The sequence below is a fragment of the Bubalus bubalis genome, chromosome 15, assembly GCF_019923935.1.
Source record: "Bubalus bubalis isolate 160015118507 breed Murrah chromosome 15, NDDB_SH_1, whole genome shotgun sequence".
NCBI classification, from domain to species: domain Eukaryota; kingdom Metazoa; phylum Chordata; class Mammalia; order Artiodactyla; family Bovidae; genus Bubalus; species Bubalus bubalis.
In genome coordinates this window covers 16,561,906-16,579,585 of record NC_059171.1, presented here as the reverse complement: position 1 = coordinate 16,579,585, position 17,680 = coordinate 16,561,906, and the positions used below count along the sequence as shown (strand labels likewise).

General features: G+C 37.4%; 1 protein-coding gene across 7 annotated transcripts in view; it reads left to right on the top strand.

The window, feature by feature from the left end:
- STK3 (serine/threonine kinase 3) overlaps window positions 1-17,680 on the top strand; it is a 305,298-nt gene that overhangs the window by 222,488 nt on the left and 65,130 nt on the right. For all 7 annotated transcript variants that reach the window (XM_025265081.3, XM_025265080.3, XM_006048776.4 and 4 more), the window contains one exon: window positions 1,059-1,234. In XM_025265081.3, the coding sequence (XP_025120866.1) occupies window positions 1,059-1,234 (176 nt within the window). The remainder of the gene's footprint in view (window positions 1-1,058; window positions 1,235-17,680) is intronic.

Below are 17,680 nucleotides of genomic sequence, written 5' to 3'. Positions count from 1 at the left end.
AATCCCTGGGAAAGTCTAGTTATTCTATGTTTATTTTCTACTTTAATCATTCAGTATAGGAAATGAGGAGTCACTGAAAGATCCTAAACCGAAGAAAGACATGATTTGATTTGTGTTTAGAAAGGTCACTACATCGTCCGTGTGACTAAAATCAAAACTGAGGTAAGGCACGGACACCAGTTTGGAGGATGTGCTACAGTGGCCTCGGCAAGAAAAGATTAGAAGCTGAACTAAGACAGTAGCAGTGGCGGATAGAGCAGTAGCATTAAACCACCTGATGATCAGTTTGGTTTGATGGGAAAAGAGAGTCTGGGTTCATTCTCAACTTGATCACTTTGGGGATTAAGAATGTTAACTGACAGACAAAGAACATCTGGAGAAGCAATGGGCTTGAAGGAAAAGATCTTGGATCTAGCTTTAGAACTGGTAAATTCAAGGTAACTCTAATTCACTGCAGGTCCAGGAATTGAGCTGTTGGAAAGTCAGAGAACCTAGGTGTAAGGTCTGGGCTGGAGAAACAGCATTAGGGGTAAAATATGACAGGTGAAGCCATAGGAGTTCCAGGAGGAGGTAGAAGCAGCTAGAAAGACTGTGAGGAAGTAGTCAAAGAGACACAGGAGGAAGCTGGGTAAGTCTTACAGCCGTAACTTCTTACAGCTGATGCCGGTGCACAGGGACAACAGTGTGGGCTTGAGTGTTTTATGAACGAAGATTGAGGTTTAAAATGTTTACTTTCTTTGACAAGTTTCAAATGTATTTGAAATGATTTTTAATAAAATTATAATAAAGATTCTGCCGAAATTCTGAGATGTTTCTGCAATCTAAGGATATTACAGATCTCTGCCTTATCATTGGGTGAAGGCAATCTATTTGCCTTAGATATTTTTGTTTCTTCATTCTTATTTTACTTCATATATTTTCTTCATTAACTATGCTGTTCTTAAATCTGACTAGTGAAAATTTATTATAGTAATAAAAAAATCATATTTTAAAAAAGCTTATAGTTCTCTTAGTAAATGTAAGAACTTATACCTCTTTGTGTTCTTCGTTTACCTAAGGAAATGCAACTTCACCACAAGTACAAAGGCCATCTTTCATGGATTACTTTGATAAACAGGACTTCAAGAATAAGAGTCATGAAAACTGTAATCAGAATATGCATGAACCCTTCCCTATGTCCAAAAATGTTTTTCCTGATAACTGGAAAGTTCCTCAAGATGGAGACTTTGACTTCGTAAGTGCATTTTACTTCTTCCATATTTCTTTTCTCTCTGTTTTGTCATCCAAGCAAGAAATAGGTTGTGTGTGTGTGTGTGTGTGTGTATGCACTTGTGTATGACTTAAATTATGGACTATATTTTAATATTCAGTGTGTTACCATATATGGGTAGAGGAGTGGTGAAGTTGTAGTCTGTTTGTTGAAATGTAGTTTCAGAGAAGTGTAAGTAATTGCTCATGGTTAAATAAATTATAGCCCAAATTTAAGGAAACACTTAGGACTCTAAAACAAAACTGATAACTGTTTCAGAAGATGTTTTAAATGATGCAAATATAGGATATTTCTGACAGTAAATTAAATTTCCTAAACAAATTATGCACATGTATTTATGACATAGACATTGAGGAATTTGCCTCAGCTTTGAAAGTTAACTCAAATAGTTTCTTACTTAAGTGTTAATTCCACTTGGTTTGTCAGAAAAAATTGTCCTGTTCTATGTCTAAGTGAGTAGTGAAAGTCATTCAGTCATGTTCATCTCTTTTCTACCCAGTAGACTGTAGCCTGCCAGGCTCCACTGTCCATGGAATTCTACAGGCCAGGATACTGGAATGGGTAGCTATTCCCTTCTCCAGGGGATCTTCCCAACTCAGGGATCAAACCCAGGTCTCCTGTATTGCAGGCAGATTCTTTTACCATCTGAGCCACATAAAAAACTTATGTATTGCCTCTTGTTACATTTTCTCCTTATTTTTTCTTTCTCCTTATTATTTCTTTTAAAGAACACATATAATACCAGGTAAAGAATTCTAAAACAACTCTTTCTACAATGTGAGAGAGTAAATTTTTCAAGTGAGTTCTTTAATGGGGTAGAAATTTTTATTAACTAAATTTTTGTTTTAGTATGTATTACAAATAACATTTTGGAGAAGGAAATGGCAGACCACTCCAGTATTCTTGCCTGGAGAATCCCATGAACAGAGGAGCCTGGTGGGCTACAGTTCATGGGGTTACAAAGAGTCGGACACAACTGAGCATGCACACACATAAATAGCATTTATTTTTGCCTATTGCTCTGTAAGATTTTCACTTAAAATAACTATAGCTATATTTGTTAATAAATAAATTTGTGTTATAAAACATAAAATTTTAGATATATGTGTATCTTCAGAATTTTTAAGTAATATCAAGCCATTTTGCTTAGACACCAAGCCTCTAAATGCTTTAGGATTATAAATATTTTTATTGTTAAATATTTTTCTCCTAAATATTGTGATCATTTAAGTTTTTTAATAATCAGATAATAAAGTTTCAAAATCTGTCCTCAGTAAATTTAGCACTAATTGCTAGCAGCTATTAGCAAGAGCACAGGTTAGTCTGAACTACACTAATTATAGTATCTCCTTACTGTTTTTTCAATTTTGAGGTTATAAATTAGAAATCTGTATTTCTATACTTCTAATACAATTTAATTTTATGCTATCTCCTTTGAAAATATGTATAAATTATTTAGAATTCTGCCACTCAAGCTTTAAATCATTCATGAACACAATGAATAATGTAGAGTACTTGACATCAAAGAACTCTGTCTTAACACAGTCGGAATAAATCTTAACAGCCTCTGGAAAACAGTTGGAAATGAGCACAAAGTAATGAATAAATTATCATGGTTTAGAAATAGCAAATAAAAGATTTAGTTCTGTTTCGGTTAGTCTTTGCTGCCACCCCCAAAATTTAGTAGCTTAAAATAACAATTTTATTTGCTTACAATTCTGTGGGTAAGCAGTTTGCCTAGGATCAGCTGAGTGGTTCTTCTGCTAGTCTCCCCTGGAGTCTCTCTGCTAAGTCACTTCAGTCGTGTCTGACTCTGTGCGACCCCAGAGATGGCAGCCCACCAGGCTCCCCCGTCCCTGGGATTCTCCAGGCAAGAACACTGGAGTGGGTTGCCATTTCCTTCTCCAATGCATGAAAGTGAAAAGTGAAAGGGAAGTCGCTCAGTCGTGTCCGACTTCTAGCGACCCCATGGACTGCAGCCCACCAGGCTCCTCTGTCCATGGGATTTTCCAGGCAGGAGTACTGGAGTGGGGTGTCATTGCTTTCTGCCCTGGAGTCTCTCACGTGGCTGTAATCATCTAGCAGCTTGACTGGAGCTAAATGATCTCTAAAATCACTCATGTCTGGCAGTTGTGCTAAGAGTTGTCTAGGCTGTATCACCCTATCATGCAAGCCTGGAAGTTCTATGTTGTGGTAGCAGTGTTCCAAGAAGGTGATAGAAGAAGTTGCAAAATTCAATATCATCAGAAAAATGAGTACTTAGAAATAATCTTAACCAAGGAGATGAAAGACCTGTACACTGAAAACTACAGTGTATTGCTGAAAGAAATTAAAGAAGACGCCAATACATGGAATGACATCTCATGTTCATGGATTGGAAGACTTAATTTGGTTAAGGTGTCAGCATTGTCCAAAGCAAACTACAATATAATCTCTATTAAAATCCCAATGTTGTTTTTTTTTTACAGCAGTAGAAAAATCCATGTAAAATTCATATGGAAATTCAAGGGACTTGAATAGTCTAAATAACCTTGAAAAAGAGAAACAAAGTTGGAATTCTCATCCTCATGTCAAATCTGCTACAAAGCTACAGTAATCAAAACAGACAGACATATAGACTGATGGAATGAATAGAAAGCCCAGAAATAAACCATCACATATACAGTCAAATGATTTTTCAACAAGGGTACTAAGACCATTCAATGAGGAAAGGATAGCCTTGTCAAGAAATAATACTGGAAAAACTGAGTAGCCACAGCAAAAGAATGAATTTGGGCCTTTACTTTACACAATATACAATAATTAACTCAAAATGAGTCAAGGATCTAAATAAGTGTAAGAACTGTATCTGTAAAACTCATAGGAAGAGCAGGGGGAAAGCTGTATGACTTTGGATTTGGCAGTGGTTTCTTAGATGTGACACCAAAAGCAGAGGCAACAACAACAAAAAATAGATAAACTGAACTAAAACTTCTGTGCATTAAAGTACACTATCAGCAGACAAACATCAGCCCACAGAATGGGAGAAAGCATGTAAGTCATATATCTTACATGTAAGATACATGTAAGTCTTATATCTTACATATATCCTGGGGTAAGCACCCAGGATACAACTAAATGGGAGAAGGCAATGGCATCCCACTCCAGTACTCTTGCCTGGAAAATCCCATGGATGGAGGAGCCTGGTAGGCTACAGTCCATGGGGTCGCGAAGAATCGGATACGACTGAGCGACTTCACTTTCACTTTTCATTTTCATGCATTGGAGAAGGAAATGGCAACCCACTCCAGTGTTCTTGCCTGGAGAATCCCAGGAACAGAGGAGCCTGGTGGGCAGTAGTGTACAACTAAATGACTATAACTCAACAACAAAAAACTAAGCAACCCAGTTTACAAATGGTCAAAGTACTCCAATAAATATTTCTCCAAAGAAGATATACAAATGGCCAGCAAACAAATGAAAAGATTTGTTTGTTATCATCAAATGATGATTTCCTTAATCATTAAGGAAACATAGGTCCAAACCATGAGATACTGTTTCACACCCATGATATAAACATACACACACACACAGAAAATAAGTGTCGGTGAGGATGAGGAGAATTCGGAAGAAACCCTTGTGCACTACACGTGGTAATGTAGACTGGTACAGCTATGGATAACAGTATGGCATTCCTCAAGAAAATTGAACATAAATTACCATGTGATCCAGCGATTCCATTTCTGGGTATATACCCAAAAGAAATGAATAAAAGCAAAGACCTGAATAGACATCTGTATGTCCACATTCATAGCAGTGTTATTCACAGTTGCCAAAAGATGGAAGCAACCCGAGTGTCCATTGATAGATGAACAGATAAACAAAATGTGATATATACATACAATGAAATATGATTCAGCCTGAAAAGGAAGGAAATATTGACACAAACCATAACATGGATCGATGAACTGTGAAGATAATAAGCTAAGTGAGATAGCCAGTCACACAAAAGGATTCTGTGTGATTCCACTTATATGCGGTATCCAGTCTGTGTAATTCATAGAAACAAAATAAAATGGTGGTTTCCAGGGACAGGGGAAAGGGGAAGTAGGGAGTTATTGTTTTTTTTGAGTGCAGAACTTCGGTTTTAGAAGATGAGAAAAGTCCTAGGGGTGGAGTGCCATGCTGGTAGTGCAATAGTGTAAATATACTTAATGCCACTGAACTCGACACTTAAAAGTGGTTATACTTAGTCGCTGTATGTCACAAGGCCAGTCCAGATTCAAAGGATGTGGAAATGGATTTTACTGTGTGATGAGGAGAATAGCAAAGTCGCATTGCAGAGGGTCCTGTGGAGTGAATGAGAATTATTGCAGTCATTTTGGTGAATAATCTACTGAAAGTTGTCATAATGAGAAATTCAGCAGAATTTAGAGTGATGAATTTAGGCAATCAGAGGCCATTAGTGGTTTGGGCAAGGGCCATCTCATACCCCACTGTTAGAATATTCACACACAGCTTTTGACATGCAGCCTTCTACTGTCCCTTTTAAGCTCATTCTAGTTTTGAGTCAGAGCATCAGTTTTTCCAGTGGCCAACTTCTGATTACATTTTCCACCCGTCATAGATTCTGCAGTCCTTCTATCTGGAAATTCCAAAATTTGTTAGAAAGCTTTAGCTTAACAAATGTCCTGTTTTCTGGTTTGGATTGTGCTAGGTACTATGGGTTTAAATATGTGTGTGTGTGTGTGTGTGTGTGTGTGTGTATACATTTGTTAAGACAACATTTAAGTTAGTAAAGTGTTAAATTGTAATCCAGAGCAATAATTCAGATATTATGTGGTTTTATTCAGAGGAGGACTCAGTAAAGGTTGGAGAAGGGAAGGCAGGCAGTACAAAGGATAATGTATGTAATTAAAAGCTTAGAGGTAGGAAATGACAAGATATGCTATGCTATGCTAAGTCACTTCAGTCGTGTCCAACTCTGTGCGACCCCATAGATGGCAGCCCACCAGGTTCCCCTGTCCCTGGGATTCTCCAGACAAGAACACTGGAGTGGGCTGCCATTTCCTTCTCCAATGCATGAAAGTGAAAAGTCAAAGTGAAGTCGCTCAGTTGTGTCCGACTCTTAGCGACCCCATGGATTGCAGCCTACCAGGCTCCTCTGTCCATGGGATTTTCCAGGCAAGAGTACTGGAGTGGGGTGCCACTGCCTTCTCCGATGACAAGATATATTGGGTGACAATGAAGTGGAGACCTTCAAGTGCATTTGGAATAATACGGGAGATAAAATGGAAAGCTAGGTTTGGGTCAGATGGTGGAAGCCTTAAATGTAAGATTGCAAAGTCTGAAATTTTATTTCCTAGAAAGTGGAAAACCAACTGAAGGTTTTTAGCTTGGAGAATGACACGATGAAAAGTGTTTTAAGAATATTGATCTTGATGGTAGCATGCAGAATTGATTGATAGAAAAAGACTAGAGGTAGGGGAAAATCAAGTGTGTGAAATAGACTTTAAATAAAATAGTAATAAAATGGAAAAGAAGCCGCAAAAACAGGGAGAGATGTAGGAGACACTAGAAAGGTTAATCAGCAGAAATAGCTGACTTACTAAGGAGACTATATTGGTTAAGATGAGGAGCTAAATAATAGAAAGTGAAACTTAAAAAAAGAGAGAGAGAGAGAAGGAAAATAAATTCACAGCTGGGAAGATTCTCCATGAGATCATATGACTGGATTTAATTTTTGCAGGATTATTTCTTTTCTGACTTACACAGAGCATGTAGCTGTAAAAAGGGAGAGGGGAGGGGGACGGAATGACTAGAGCAGGAGTTCTTCCTTCTCCAGCGTTTACCACACCTGTGAACTGTTCAACCCTCTCATCACTTGGAGGAAAGTGAAAAATGTTTGCAGTAGCTACTGAGGGAATGCAAATGGGAATAAATAAGAGATGAAGAAAGGAATCATTGCCAGAAGATGAATAAAGAATTGCTAAGAGAAGCAGTGAGTGTGTAAAGGAAGAGTGTGTAAGAGGCTAAAAGAGAGTAGGACAAGAGGAAGCAAAGGTGGGACAAAATGTAAAGAATGTGATAAAATACTTTGCTTACAAAACAAGAAAATAGACTAAAAGCAAAGACCAATTTCCATTTAAGACCCCAGCTGGTGTTGATAAGGGAAATCTGGTCTTATTTATTCCATCATATATTAGATATAGAATGTTAAAAATGTGACTCATCGAAGTATAAAGTGTGCGCAGGTTTCTGTGCTTTTCTTCCCTCTTTATGATGTATCTCAAGGACACCTTCCAAAAGAACTAGATTTTGTATGATTCCTGTGTCTATGAAATACAAGTTGCTTGAACTATCGAAAGTCATTTTGACTGCATTTACAGAACACAGAGGGCTTTTCCTTGTGCCTTAAGAAAAAGAGTTTTCAAAAAAGAAAAATGAAAGCAAATACTTCTCTGTCTTTTGTAGTATTCAGAGCAGATTCCAAAAGGGCAAAACTTAACTCAGAAAGACACCTGCCAGACAGATGTGCAGAGTAGGAGGCATTCTTTATCTTGAAGTCTGCATGCAGCTTAATTTGTGTATTTTTTTTAGCATTTGTCTTTTAGATTTTCTGTCAATTGGTTGTTTCCTGTTACATTCCTGGATGTAAGGAGATGATAAAAATAATTTGTGATTTCACCATCTTGAAGGTAGCATAAAGATAAGATAAAATGTATTGAGGCTAACTGAACCAATTATTTTGACTCTACTAAAAAAAGTTCTGTTTAGGGTGTGGCTATGAAAATTTCTAACACAAATGTAAAAGGCAAATCTGTTTATTACAGCACTCGTCTAATGTTTCAGTTTTTGTTAGAATTATTTCCAAACAGATTTAGCATCCAGATTGTTTAGTGTTAATTGGAGAGCATGTATGAAGATCATGTTTTGCAAAAATTACACTATCATTCATACTTAAATAGATATTCTTTGGGTAATGTAAAGATTTTGGAATAAGAACAAAAACTTTAAAAGCCATCTGTTAATCCACCATATTAGTTCCAAATTTTAAAAAAGGAATTAATTGGATTGACAGTAATTGCTAGTATAAGAGGAATTAGATAAATCAGTTATTTATTTATTTTTTGTTTTGCTTTTGACTCAAACTGAAGGTACTGTTAATTGTAAGGTAACTTTTTAAAATTTTCTTTAATATTCAGTTTGTGTTGCTCTTTTGAGCTAAGGGACACAAAAATCTGCCACGGCAGCACTGGAGAAACAGTCTCCACAATGGTGGCAGAAGGCAGATAAAGTCCTCTCCTTCAAGTATAAATGTGCCCTGAGCTTTGCTGAGTTTTTTTACAGTTCTTCCTCTGACTCTGGATTGGCAAATCATTACGGTGATAGGGGAAAAAAAAAACCCAAAAAGCCCACACAAAACCCAAGAAACCTCAGTGCTGCCAACTGCAGAAAGCGGTAAACCTGGAGGAAGTACCAGCCCTGCTTCTGCAGCCACAGGGGCATTTTAGGCATCTTCCCATCTTGGGATCTTTTCAACCCACCAGAGCAGCCAGCAGCAGTGGAGGGTGATGAAGTGGAGACAGTGGTGGGGTCCAGGAGCCCACGCAAACGCCTGTAGCGATGCCAGGCCTTTGGAAAGCCCTCAGCCACCCAGGCCCTTTAGGGAGCCTGGAGGTAAAAACTTTCAGCCAACAGCATCTGCCAGTTTTCAGCAGCGTAGCAGTATGCTACCATCTGCTTTTGCTACTTAAATACCCGAGAGCGCCTTCAGTCTTTAAAGAGATCCTGGCTCACGACTTCCCTCGTGGTGTGCTCCTGACTCAAAGAACTGCCTGTTCTCCTCAGACCCTAGTCGTGTGCGCCACAGAAAGCTCTTCCGCCGAGGGAAGTCTTTAAGCATATTGTCATCGATTAGTTTTGCATTAATTAAATGATTACTGTCAAGTATTTCCAGATGTCTGCAAGAGTATTACCCCAGTGTGAGAAGATAACTGTAGATCCTTCAGATTTATTTCTTCTCGGGTAAAGAAGAAATAAACACAGAATCTCAAGCTCTTGAGTGGCCAGCCCTGGAGAAGCGTTTATGATCACAGGTGTACGTGCAGCCTGAAGTGGAGCGTTTGTGGCACACGGTGCTTTCTCTGCTCACTCTTTCCTTAGAGAGCCAACAGGAAATTAAAATTAATGAGAACCCTGCACTTTGAAACGCTTGCAGAATTCTTGCCTGTTGCAGTCCTTCGCCAGCTCACGAAATCTGTGCTGGCAGTTGTATCCAACAGATGGTGTGCTGTGCGCACAGTTGCAACATGTGATTGTCTAGGTCCGTGCAGACTTTTTTATAAGATTTTGGCCATCAGTCTACTGCAGCATTAAGACAGTCGTAACCTTTGTTTTGAAAGAGTGGGGGCCTTCTTCAAAGATAAGCATTCATATACAAGTAGGGAAAAAAATATTGATAGTCACCAGGCAACTAAACTAAATTTAATTAATTCTGTGGTAAAGACCACAAAAACGTTAGCATCTCTGTTTTTTCCCTCAATATAATTTAATCCATTTGGACACCTAAGGTAGAGTGAGCATTTTGCTTTCTTTTCCTAAATAGGCTGTTAAAGGCTTCCAAAATTTCAGAAGATTTGTTTTTGGTGCTTGTGTCTAGGCAAGATCTACTGAAACATTAAGCTAATTCTGCTTGCTTAGGTAATTAATGCCTTAAGTTAAAACTCACTATATCATCATTTCCTTTACAAATTAAAGTGAGCAGGCCTGTACTTCTTGGATTAATTAAGATAGAAAGCACAGGTGCAGTGTGTGGGTTCTTGTCACCATGTTGGAATTTATTACGATGTTTAAAGCACGTGGCAAAAATGGTTTCCCAAAGAGTTCTAAAAAGCATAAACTTTGCTCATAGTAATTTATTATTTTAAAAGTGTCATTTATCTAGAAGAGTGTGTTGAAAATTTGGCTACTTTACATTTTAAAACAAAGATGCTAATACTCTTAAGCATGCTGTGGCTAATGTTGATGTCTTAGGAAGTTATTTTGACTCAGTGCACTTTTTGTTTATGACCTCATTTTGAATGTTTAGTCAATAAGCAGTGGAGACTGCTGGGTGGTTATGTGAAAAAAACATGTTAAGAACCAACAGTGGAATTTAGGATTATAGAGTGGACAATAAAACGTATTGCCTTCTAATTTAAGACCCAGGTCTCACAGTATGTACTTCTACAATGAGCCATGAGATTTCAAACAAGTTGTTAGGATTGACTGAACCTCACTGGTTATCAGGCTGTGTTGACAATAGAAGAGTTCTTTTTTTAGTTTACCATCCTAAATGAGATGTCTTCAAGTCTGAAACTGTGTGTGCACATTCACACTTAGTTCAGGTTCAGTGTCAGAGCCCTTCCCTGACTGATTCCATCACACTTCCTGATCTGTATCTTTCACAGTTACAGGTACATAGTTCATTTTGGGCCCATTAGATGTGTTGGCCTGGTTAAACTAACGCACCTTTCTCTCTTGTTGTAATTTTAGGTTGGAAACTTTTTCCATTCTACCTCTCATTTGTTAAATGTAGAAAGCTTTCATTAGGCTGGATCCTTTGGATTAGAAGACATTCCAGTAAATTACAGCTTTTTAAAAATCAAAACCTAGTTGTCTTGATTCAGAACCAAACTAGTTTTATTTTATAATTTTGTCCATCAATAATAGAAACATCTTTCCAGAAATATAGACAGATTGTACAGAGATAAGCAAAAGAGGATATCAAACTACTAACATATAAAAGATAAAAGATAACACATAACAGATAAAAGAATTCTGATATAGAGATAATTATATTGATTTATTTTTAAGACACATAAGGAGCTTTTTTTTCTCTTCATGAATTGAGTAATGGTGCATATTAAATTTGATATGCAGTATACTCTTATAATTTAAGCTGTTTCTTATTAGTGTCTTATAAAAATCTCAGTTAATCTTTCAATTTAGTTTTTTTCTCTCCCTTAATATGAGAATGTGAATTAAGCTATATAATAGTCACGGCTAAAAATATTTAGATGTGCAAAAAGCTGATAATCAGCCACACACTTTTACTAACTAGTCAAATGAAATGAGTAGTTAGTTATGGATTATTATTGCTATGGAAGAAAGTTCTGAAACAGTCATTTTCATGATTATAATCTTTGATGAAAAGAAATATACTGACTTTAACTCCTTAGAACTTCAGTGATGGTACAAAATTCCTGAAAATTGCCTGACTTTGATTTTAAATACTCAATTATTCTTACCCTGACTGTTAACACTGAGTGTCACTTGGCATATAAGGCCCAATAGAAACCAGATGGTTAAGTTCCCCTTTGAGTCACAGAAATCAGTGAATTACAGCTAATGGCTGCAAACAAATTCTGCCTTTCTGTTTTTCCTTTACTTTAGAATTATAGGTATAGTCTTCCAGAAAAATGATGGTACTGAACCCAAACTGTAGATAGAGGCAAAACTGATGATGACCATTGGAATAAAGTAGATTTCACACATGGTGCAGGCAAAGGTGCAGGTACAAAGCAGGTTGGCTTAGCCGGAAACACAGAAAGAGGCTTTTCTGCACTTTAGCTGAATGAGAGAGCAGGTCCTAAAGGAGACAGTGCTTGCAAAACAGAGTAATATTGGGAATGATTTGGGAGTGACCTAGGTTTTGAAGGTCTTAGCTGCCAAGCAGGTGTTCAGCCTTAATTCTGTGGGCAGTGGCTAACTAGTGCAGAGTTCTTATCAGGAGAGTAACCCTCATCAAATTGGTTTTTTAGTGTCAGGGTGAAGCAGATAGGAATCAGATAGACTGGAACCCTAGGACAGCTGTATTAAAGCCTGTTGAAATTGTCAAATGATTAAGACAAAGACAGTGAAATTAGTGATGAGAGATTCACTTTAATAAATATCCTTGATTTAAGAATCATCTGGATATGATAACCAATCATATATAGGGGATTAGAATGAAGAAAAGGTTTTCTGATCTAGAGAATTAGATTGATGATGTTGCCATTGTTTGAGATACAGAGTAGAGAAGAAAGGAAGAAGGGGTTTTGGAGATTGGGTTTGAAGGGTGAGCTGATTCTGTTGCAGATGGATAAAGTTTGTAATGTCTGGAGGCCATACGGTACACTAGATACAACTTGAAAATACAGGATGAAGCTATGATTCTGGGAATATTTGGCCTAGAGTACATGAGATCACCCAGAGAGAGCCTTGAAGTAAGGAGAGAGAGTTACCAAAAGTGGATTTTTAGGGAATCCTGGGTCAGCAGAGAAGGAGCAGTGAGCAGTGGAGATTGGCTTTATCTGGCCTTGGATATAAGCTGAGTCAAGCTTACTTAAGCAGGCAGATAACAGCTGTCACTTGAGAATTTACCAGGGCTGACATTTTACTTTTTTTTTCCTTCTAATTGGGGGCTGTATCAGTCTAAACTTGAACTTCATAGTTTCAGCTACCAGATTTTGTGTTCTTAGCTCTTTGAGGATTCATCCTGGTATCATGATTCATGCTGGTACGTTTTTAAATGTAAACACTTTTTGTGTGTGTTAATCACTTCGTTGTGTCTAGTTCTTTGCGACCTCATGGACTGTAGCCTGCCAGGCTCCTCTGTCCATGGAATTCTCCAGGCAAGAATACTGGAGTGGGTTGCTATTCCCTTCTCCAGGGGATCTTCCCAACCCAGGGATCGAACCTGGGTCTCCTGCACTGAAGGCAGATTCACAGGTACAATTCTTTGGGTATAAACCTGAAATGGCTTTTTCTCCAAACCTACTTTGAACAGTGGATACACTCTCTAATCTCCTTTTCCTGCCCCCTAACTTGCCTTTCAACAAATGCTACAAGCTTCTGGTTACTTTTGGTTAGTAAAAGTCTGACTAGTTTAAAATTTTACGCTCAAATGTGATTTAAATCTCACCTGATCATTTCCTACCCTGTGTCTCAGGACAGGCCACCACAGTAGTTTAAGATAGTTGGTATGCTTTCTCCTCTGCTGGGTCTCGCTCTTGGGGAGATGGGCAGTGAGAGGGAAGGGGTGAGGAGCAGGCTAGAGGAAGGCCAGAAGAGGCCAAGCTCATCATCTGAACCTGGTCATCTGAAGATGGCCGGTCCTATTCTGGCACAGTCCGGTTCTAGCTGCCGTAGAGTGCCTCTGCTGATGTTGCAGTTTCCATGTGGACCATATGTGTGGTTTTCTTGGGGTGAGAATCTTGCCTCCTTTTTTCACTGAACTGTGAAAAACCATTTTTCAGAAATGGGCAACTGCTCCTCCAGTTCAGACCCCTTTTCTAGTAATAGGACATCTCTGATATCCATGGCTCCAGGTGATGGAATATGTTTAACTGTGAAAATAAACAGAATTTATGCAAAGGAGCTTAGAAAAAAATCAAGCCAAACACCATCACCTCCGTTTATGGTTATTATTTTTGAAAGGTTAAAAAAAAAATCACATGCATCTAAACAGCTAAAGACTTCCAAAACTATGTTGAATAGTAGTGGTGAGAGTGGGCACCCTTGTCTTGTTCCTGACTTTAGGGGAAATGCTTTCAATTTTTCACCATTGAGGATAATGTTTGCTGTGGGTTTGTCATATATAGCTTTTATCATGTTGAGGTATGTTCCTTCTATTCCTGCTTTCTGGAGGGTTTTTATCATTAATGGATGTTGAATTTTTTCAAAGGCTTTCTGTGCATCTATTGAGATAATCATATGGCTTTTATTTTTCAATTTGTTGATGTGGTATATGGCCATAGCAATCAGAGCAGAAAAAGAAATAAAAGGAATCCAAATTGGAAAAGAAGAAGTAAAACTCTCATTGTTTGCATATGACATGATCCTCTACATAGAAAACCCTAAAGATTCCACCAGAAAATTAGTAGAGCTAATCAATGAATATAGTAAAGTTGAAGGATATAAAATCAACACACAGAAATCCCTTGCATTCCTATACACTAACAATGAGAAAACATAAAGAGAAATTAAGGAAACAATTCCATTCACCATTGCAACAAAAATAATAAAATACTTAGGAATATATCTACCTAAAGAAACAAAAGACCTATATATAGAAAACTATAAAACACTGGTGAAGGAGATGAAAGAGGACACTAATAGATGGAGAAATATACCGTGCTCATGGATTGGACGAATCAATGTAGTGAAAATAAGTATACTACCCAAAGCAATCTATAGATTCAATGCAATCCCTATCAAGCTACCAACGGTATTTTTCACAGAGCTAGAACAAATAATTTCACAATTTGTATGGAAATACAAAAAGCCTCGAATAGCCAAAGCAGTCTTGAAAAAGAAGAATGGAACTGGAGGAATCAACCTACCTGACTTCAGGCTATAGTACAAAGCCACAGTCATCAAGACAGTATGGTACTGGCACAAAGGCAGAAATATAGATCAGATATATATAGATAAATATAGATAAATATAGATAAATATAGAAAGCCCAGAGATAAATCCACACACCTATGGACACCTTATCTTTGACAGAGGAGGCAAGAATATACAATGGAGAAAAGACAATCTCTTTAATAAGTGATGCTGGGAAAACTGGTCAACCACTTGTAAAAGAATGAAACTAGAACACTTTCTAGCACCATACACAAAAATAAACTCAAAGTGGATTAAAGATCTAAACGTAAGACCAGAAACTATAAAACTCCTAGAGGAGAACCTAAGCAAAACACTCTCCGACATACATCACAGCAGGATCCTCTATGACCCACCTCCCAGAATATTGAAAATAAAAGCAAAAATAAACAAATGGGACCTAATTAAACTTAAAATCTTCTGCACAACAAATGAAAATATAAGCAAGGTAAAAAGACAGCCTTCAGAATGGGAGAAAATAATAGCAAATGAAGCAACTGACAAAGAATTAATCTCAAAAATATACAAGCAACTCCTGCAGCTCAATTCCAGAAAAATAAATGACCCAATCAAAAAATGGGCCAAAGAACTAAATAGACATTTCTTCAAAGACATACAGATGGCTAGCAAACACATGAAAAGATGCTCAACATCACTCATTATCAGAGAAATGCAAATCAAAACCACAATGAGGTACCATTTCAGGCCAGTCAGAATGGCTGCTCTCCAAAAGTCTACAAGCAATAAATGCTGGAGAGGGTGTAGAGAAAAGGGAACCTTCTTACACTGTTGGTGGGAATGCAAACTAGTACAGCCACTATGGAGAACAGTGTGGAGATTCCTTAAAAAACTGGAAATAGAACTGCCATACGACCCAGCAATCCCACTGCTGGGCATACACACTGAGGAAACCAGAATTGAAAGAGACATGTGGACCCCCATGTTCATCACAGCACTGTTTACAATAGCCAGGACATGGAAGCAACCTAGATGTCCATCAGCAGACGAATGGATAAGAAAGCTGTGGTACATATACACAATGGAGTATTACTCAACCATTAAAAAGAATACATTAGAATCAGTTCTAATGAGGTGGATGAAACTGGAGCCTATTATACAGAGTGAAGTAAGCCAGAAAGAAAAACATCAATACAATATACTAATGCATATATATGGAATTTAGAATGATGGTAACGATAACCCTGTATGCAAGACAGCCAAAGAGACACAGATGTATAGAACAGTCTCTTGGACTCTGTGGGAGAGGGCGAGGGTGGGATGATTTGGGAGAATGGCATTAAAACATGTATAATATCATACGTGAAACGAATCACCAGTCCAGGTTTGATGCATGATACAGGATGCTTGGGGCTGGTGCACTGGGGTGACCCAGAGGGACGGAATGGGGAGGGAGGTAAGAGAGGGGCTCAGGATGGGGAACACGAGTACACCCATGGTGGATTCATGTTGATGCATGGCAAAACCAATACAATAAAGTAATTAGCCTCCAATTAAATAAATTTTTATTAAAAAAATAAACAGCTAAAGATTATTTTAAAATATACTTATGGAGTTTTACATCCCCTTTTCTGTTTCATAACTAAAACATTAAAAACAGTAGCATCTATATCAGTTTACCTGTTGGTAACAATTTAATGCATGTTCTCTAAGTTACATGAACATCCCTCTCAAGTCTTTATTTTGTAATTTAGGAGAAACCTGTTTTGTATTAATATTTGAAATAGGTATCAAAGCAGCTTCTAACTGCAGAGCAAGGTAACAATGTAAGAGAAGGCATTCAAGAAATGTATCAGTTCATACTCTTGACTCAATTTCATACTAATCTTCTTAAGTATGTATTTGGCCTCTTGTATTTAGGATAGCTTTCCTTTAATGGAAAATGTTCTAAAATCCTTAAGCATGACTGTGTACATACTTTTATTTTTAGAATAAAGAGAAATTTTATTGAATTTTTTGCATCTCTAATAAAATAATCACAAGTGTACAATATATGCAGTAGCTACTTTGTATTTTTAAATTAGGTTTCTGTATGGTTATATTTTAAAAGTTGTTGATACATGTAAATGTTAAATTATTAGATACTATAGTTGAAATGATTCACATGCCACACATGAATATGCAGTTGTCTCCGTAGATTTTATTCATTTATTTTTGTTTTAATTGGCATTTAGTATTTCTAGTCCCCTACTTTCAAGACCTGTACTTTGAATTTTTATAGAGCTCAATATCAAGGTATTTTATTAAATGGCGTGTATGAGTTGCTCAGTTGTGTCCCATTCTTTGCGAACCCATGGACTGTATTCCGCCAGGCTCCTCTGTCTGTGGAATTCTGTAGGCAAGAATATTGGAGTGGGTAGCCATGCCCTTCTCCAGGGAATATTCCTGACCGAGGGATCTAACCGAGGTCCTGCATTGCAGATGGATTCTTTAACATCTGAGCCACTAGGGAAGCCCAATTAAATGGGAACCTAGAATAAATTCAGAAGATAGGGTTAAAAAAAAAGAAAAACACCAGGCTTTGAAATGAATCCTGTCATTTTTGGTGTCCAGGTTATACACAAATGTTAAAAAAAAAAAAAAAAAAAAACAGAAGAAACTGGCAAAATTAAAGAATGATCTCAACTCTTCATTCTAGTATGTGATAAATTTCTATAATGAAGAAATGATTACCAGGGAAACTAGGTACCGTTTTCTTATGTATTATTTAGCAGTCAAATTCAACTTAATGCCTAATCCAGAGGCACACCATAAATGTGCAAGTCCTATTTTTGTCTGTGTCAGAAGACAGTTATGTGTGCTTTTTTTTTTTTTTTTCCTTTCAGTTGCTTAATCAGTTTTGCAGATAATTTAGAAAAACTTTACCAGGCCAAAGGACCCCCTGTTCCTTGCAAGGGTTCCAAGTGGATCCTCTTACTGAATTAGTTTCTAAAGGAAGATGAAAAGGCACAGAGAGGGTACTTAAACTTTTGCTAAATAAATGACATATTAAAAACTGAA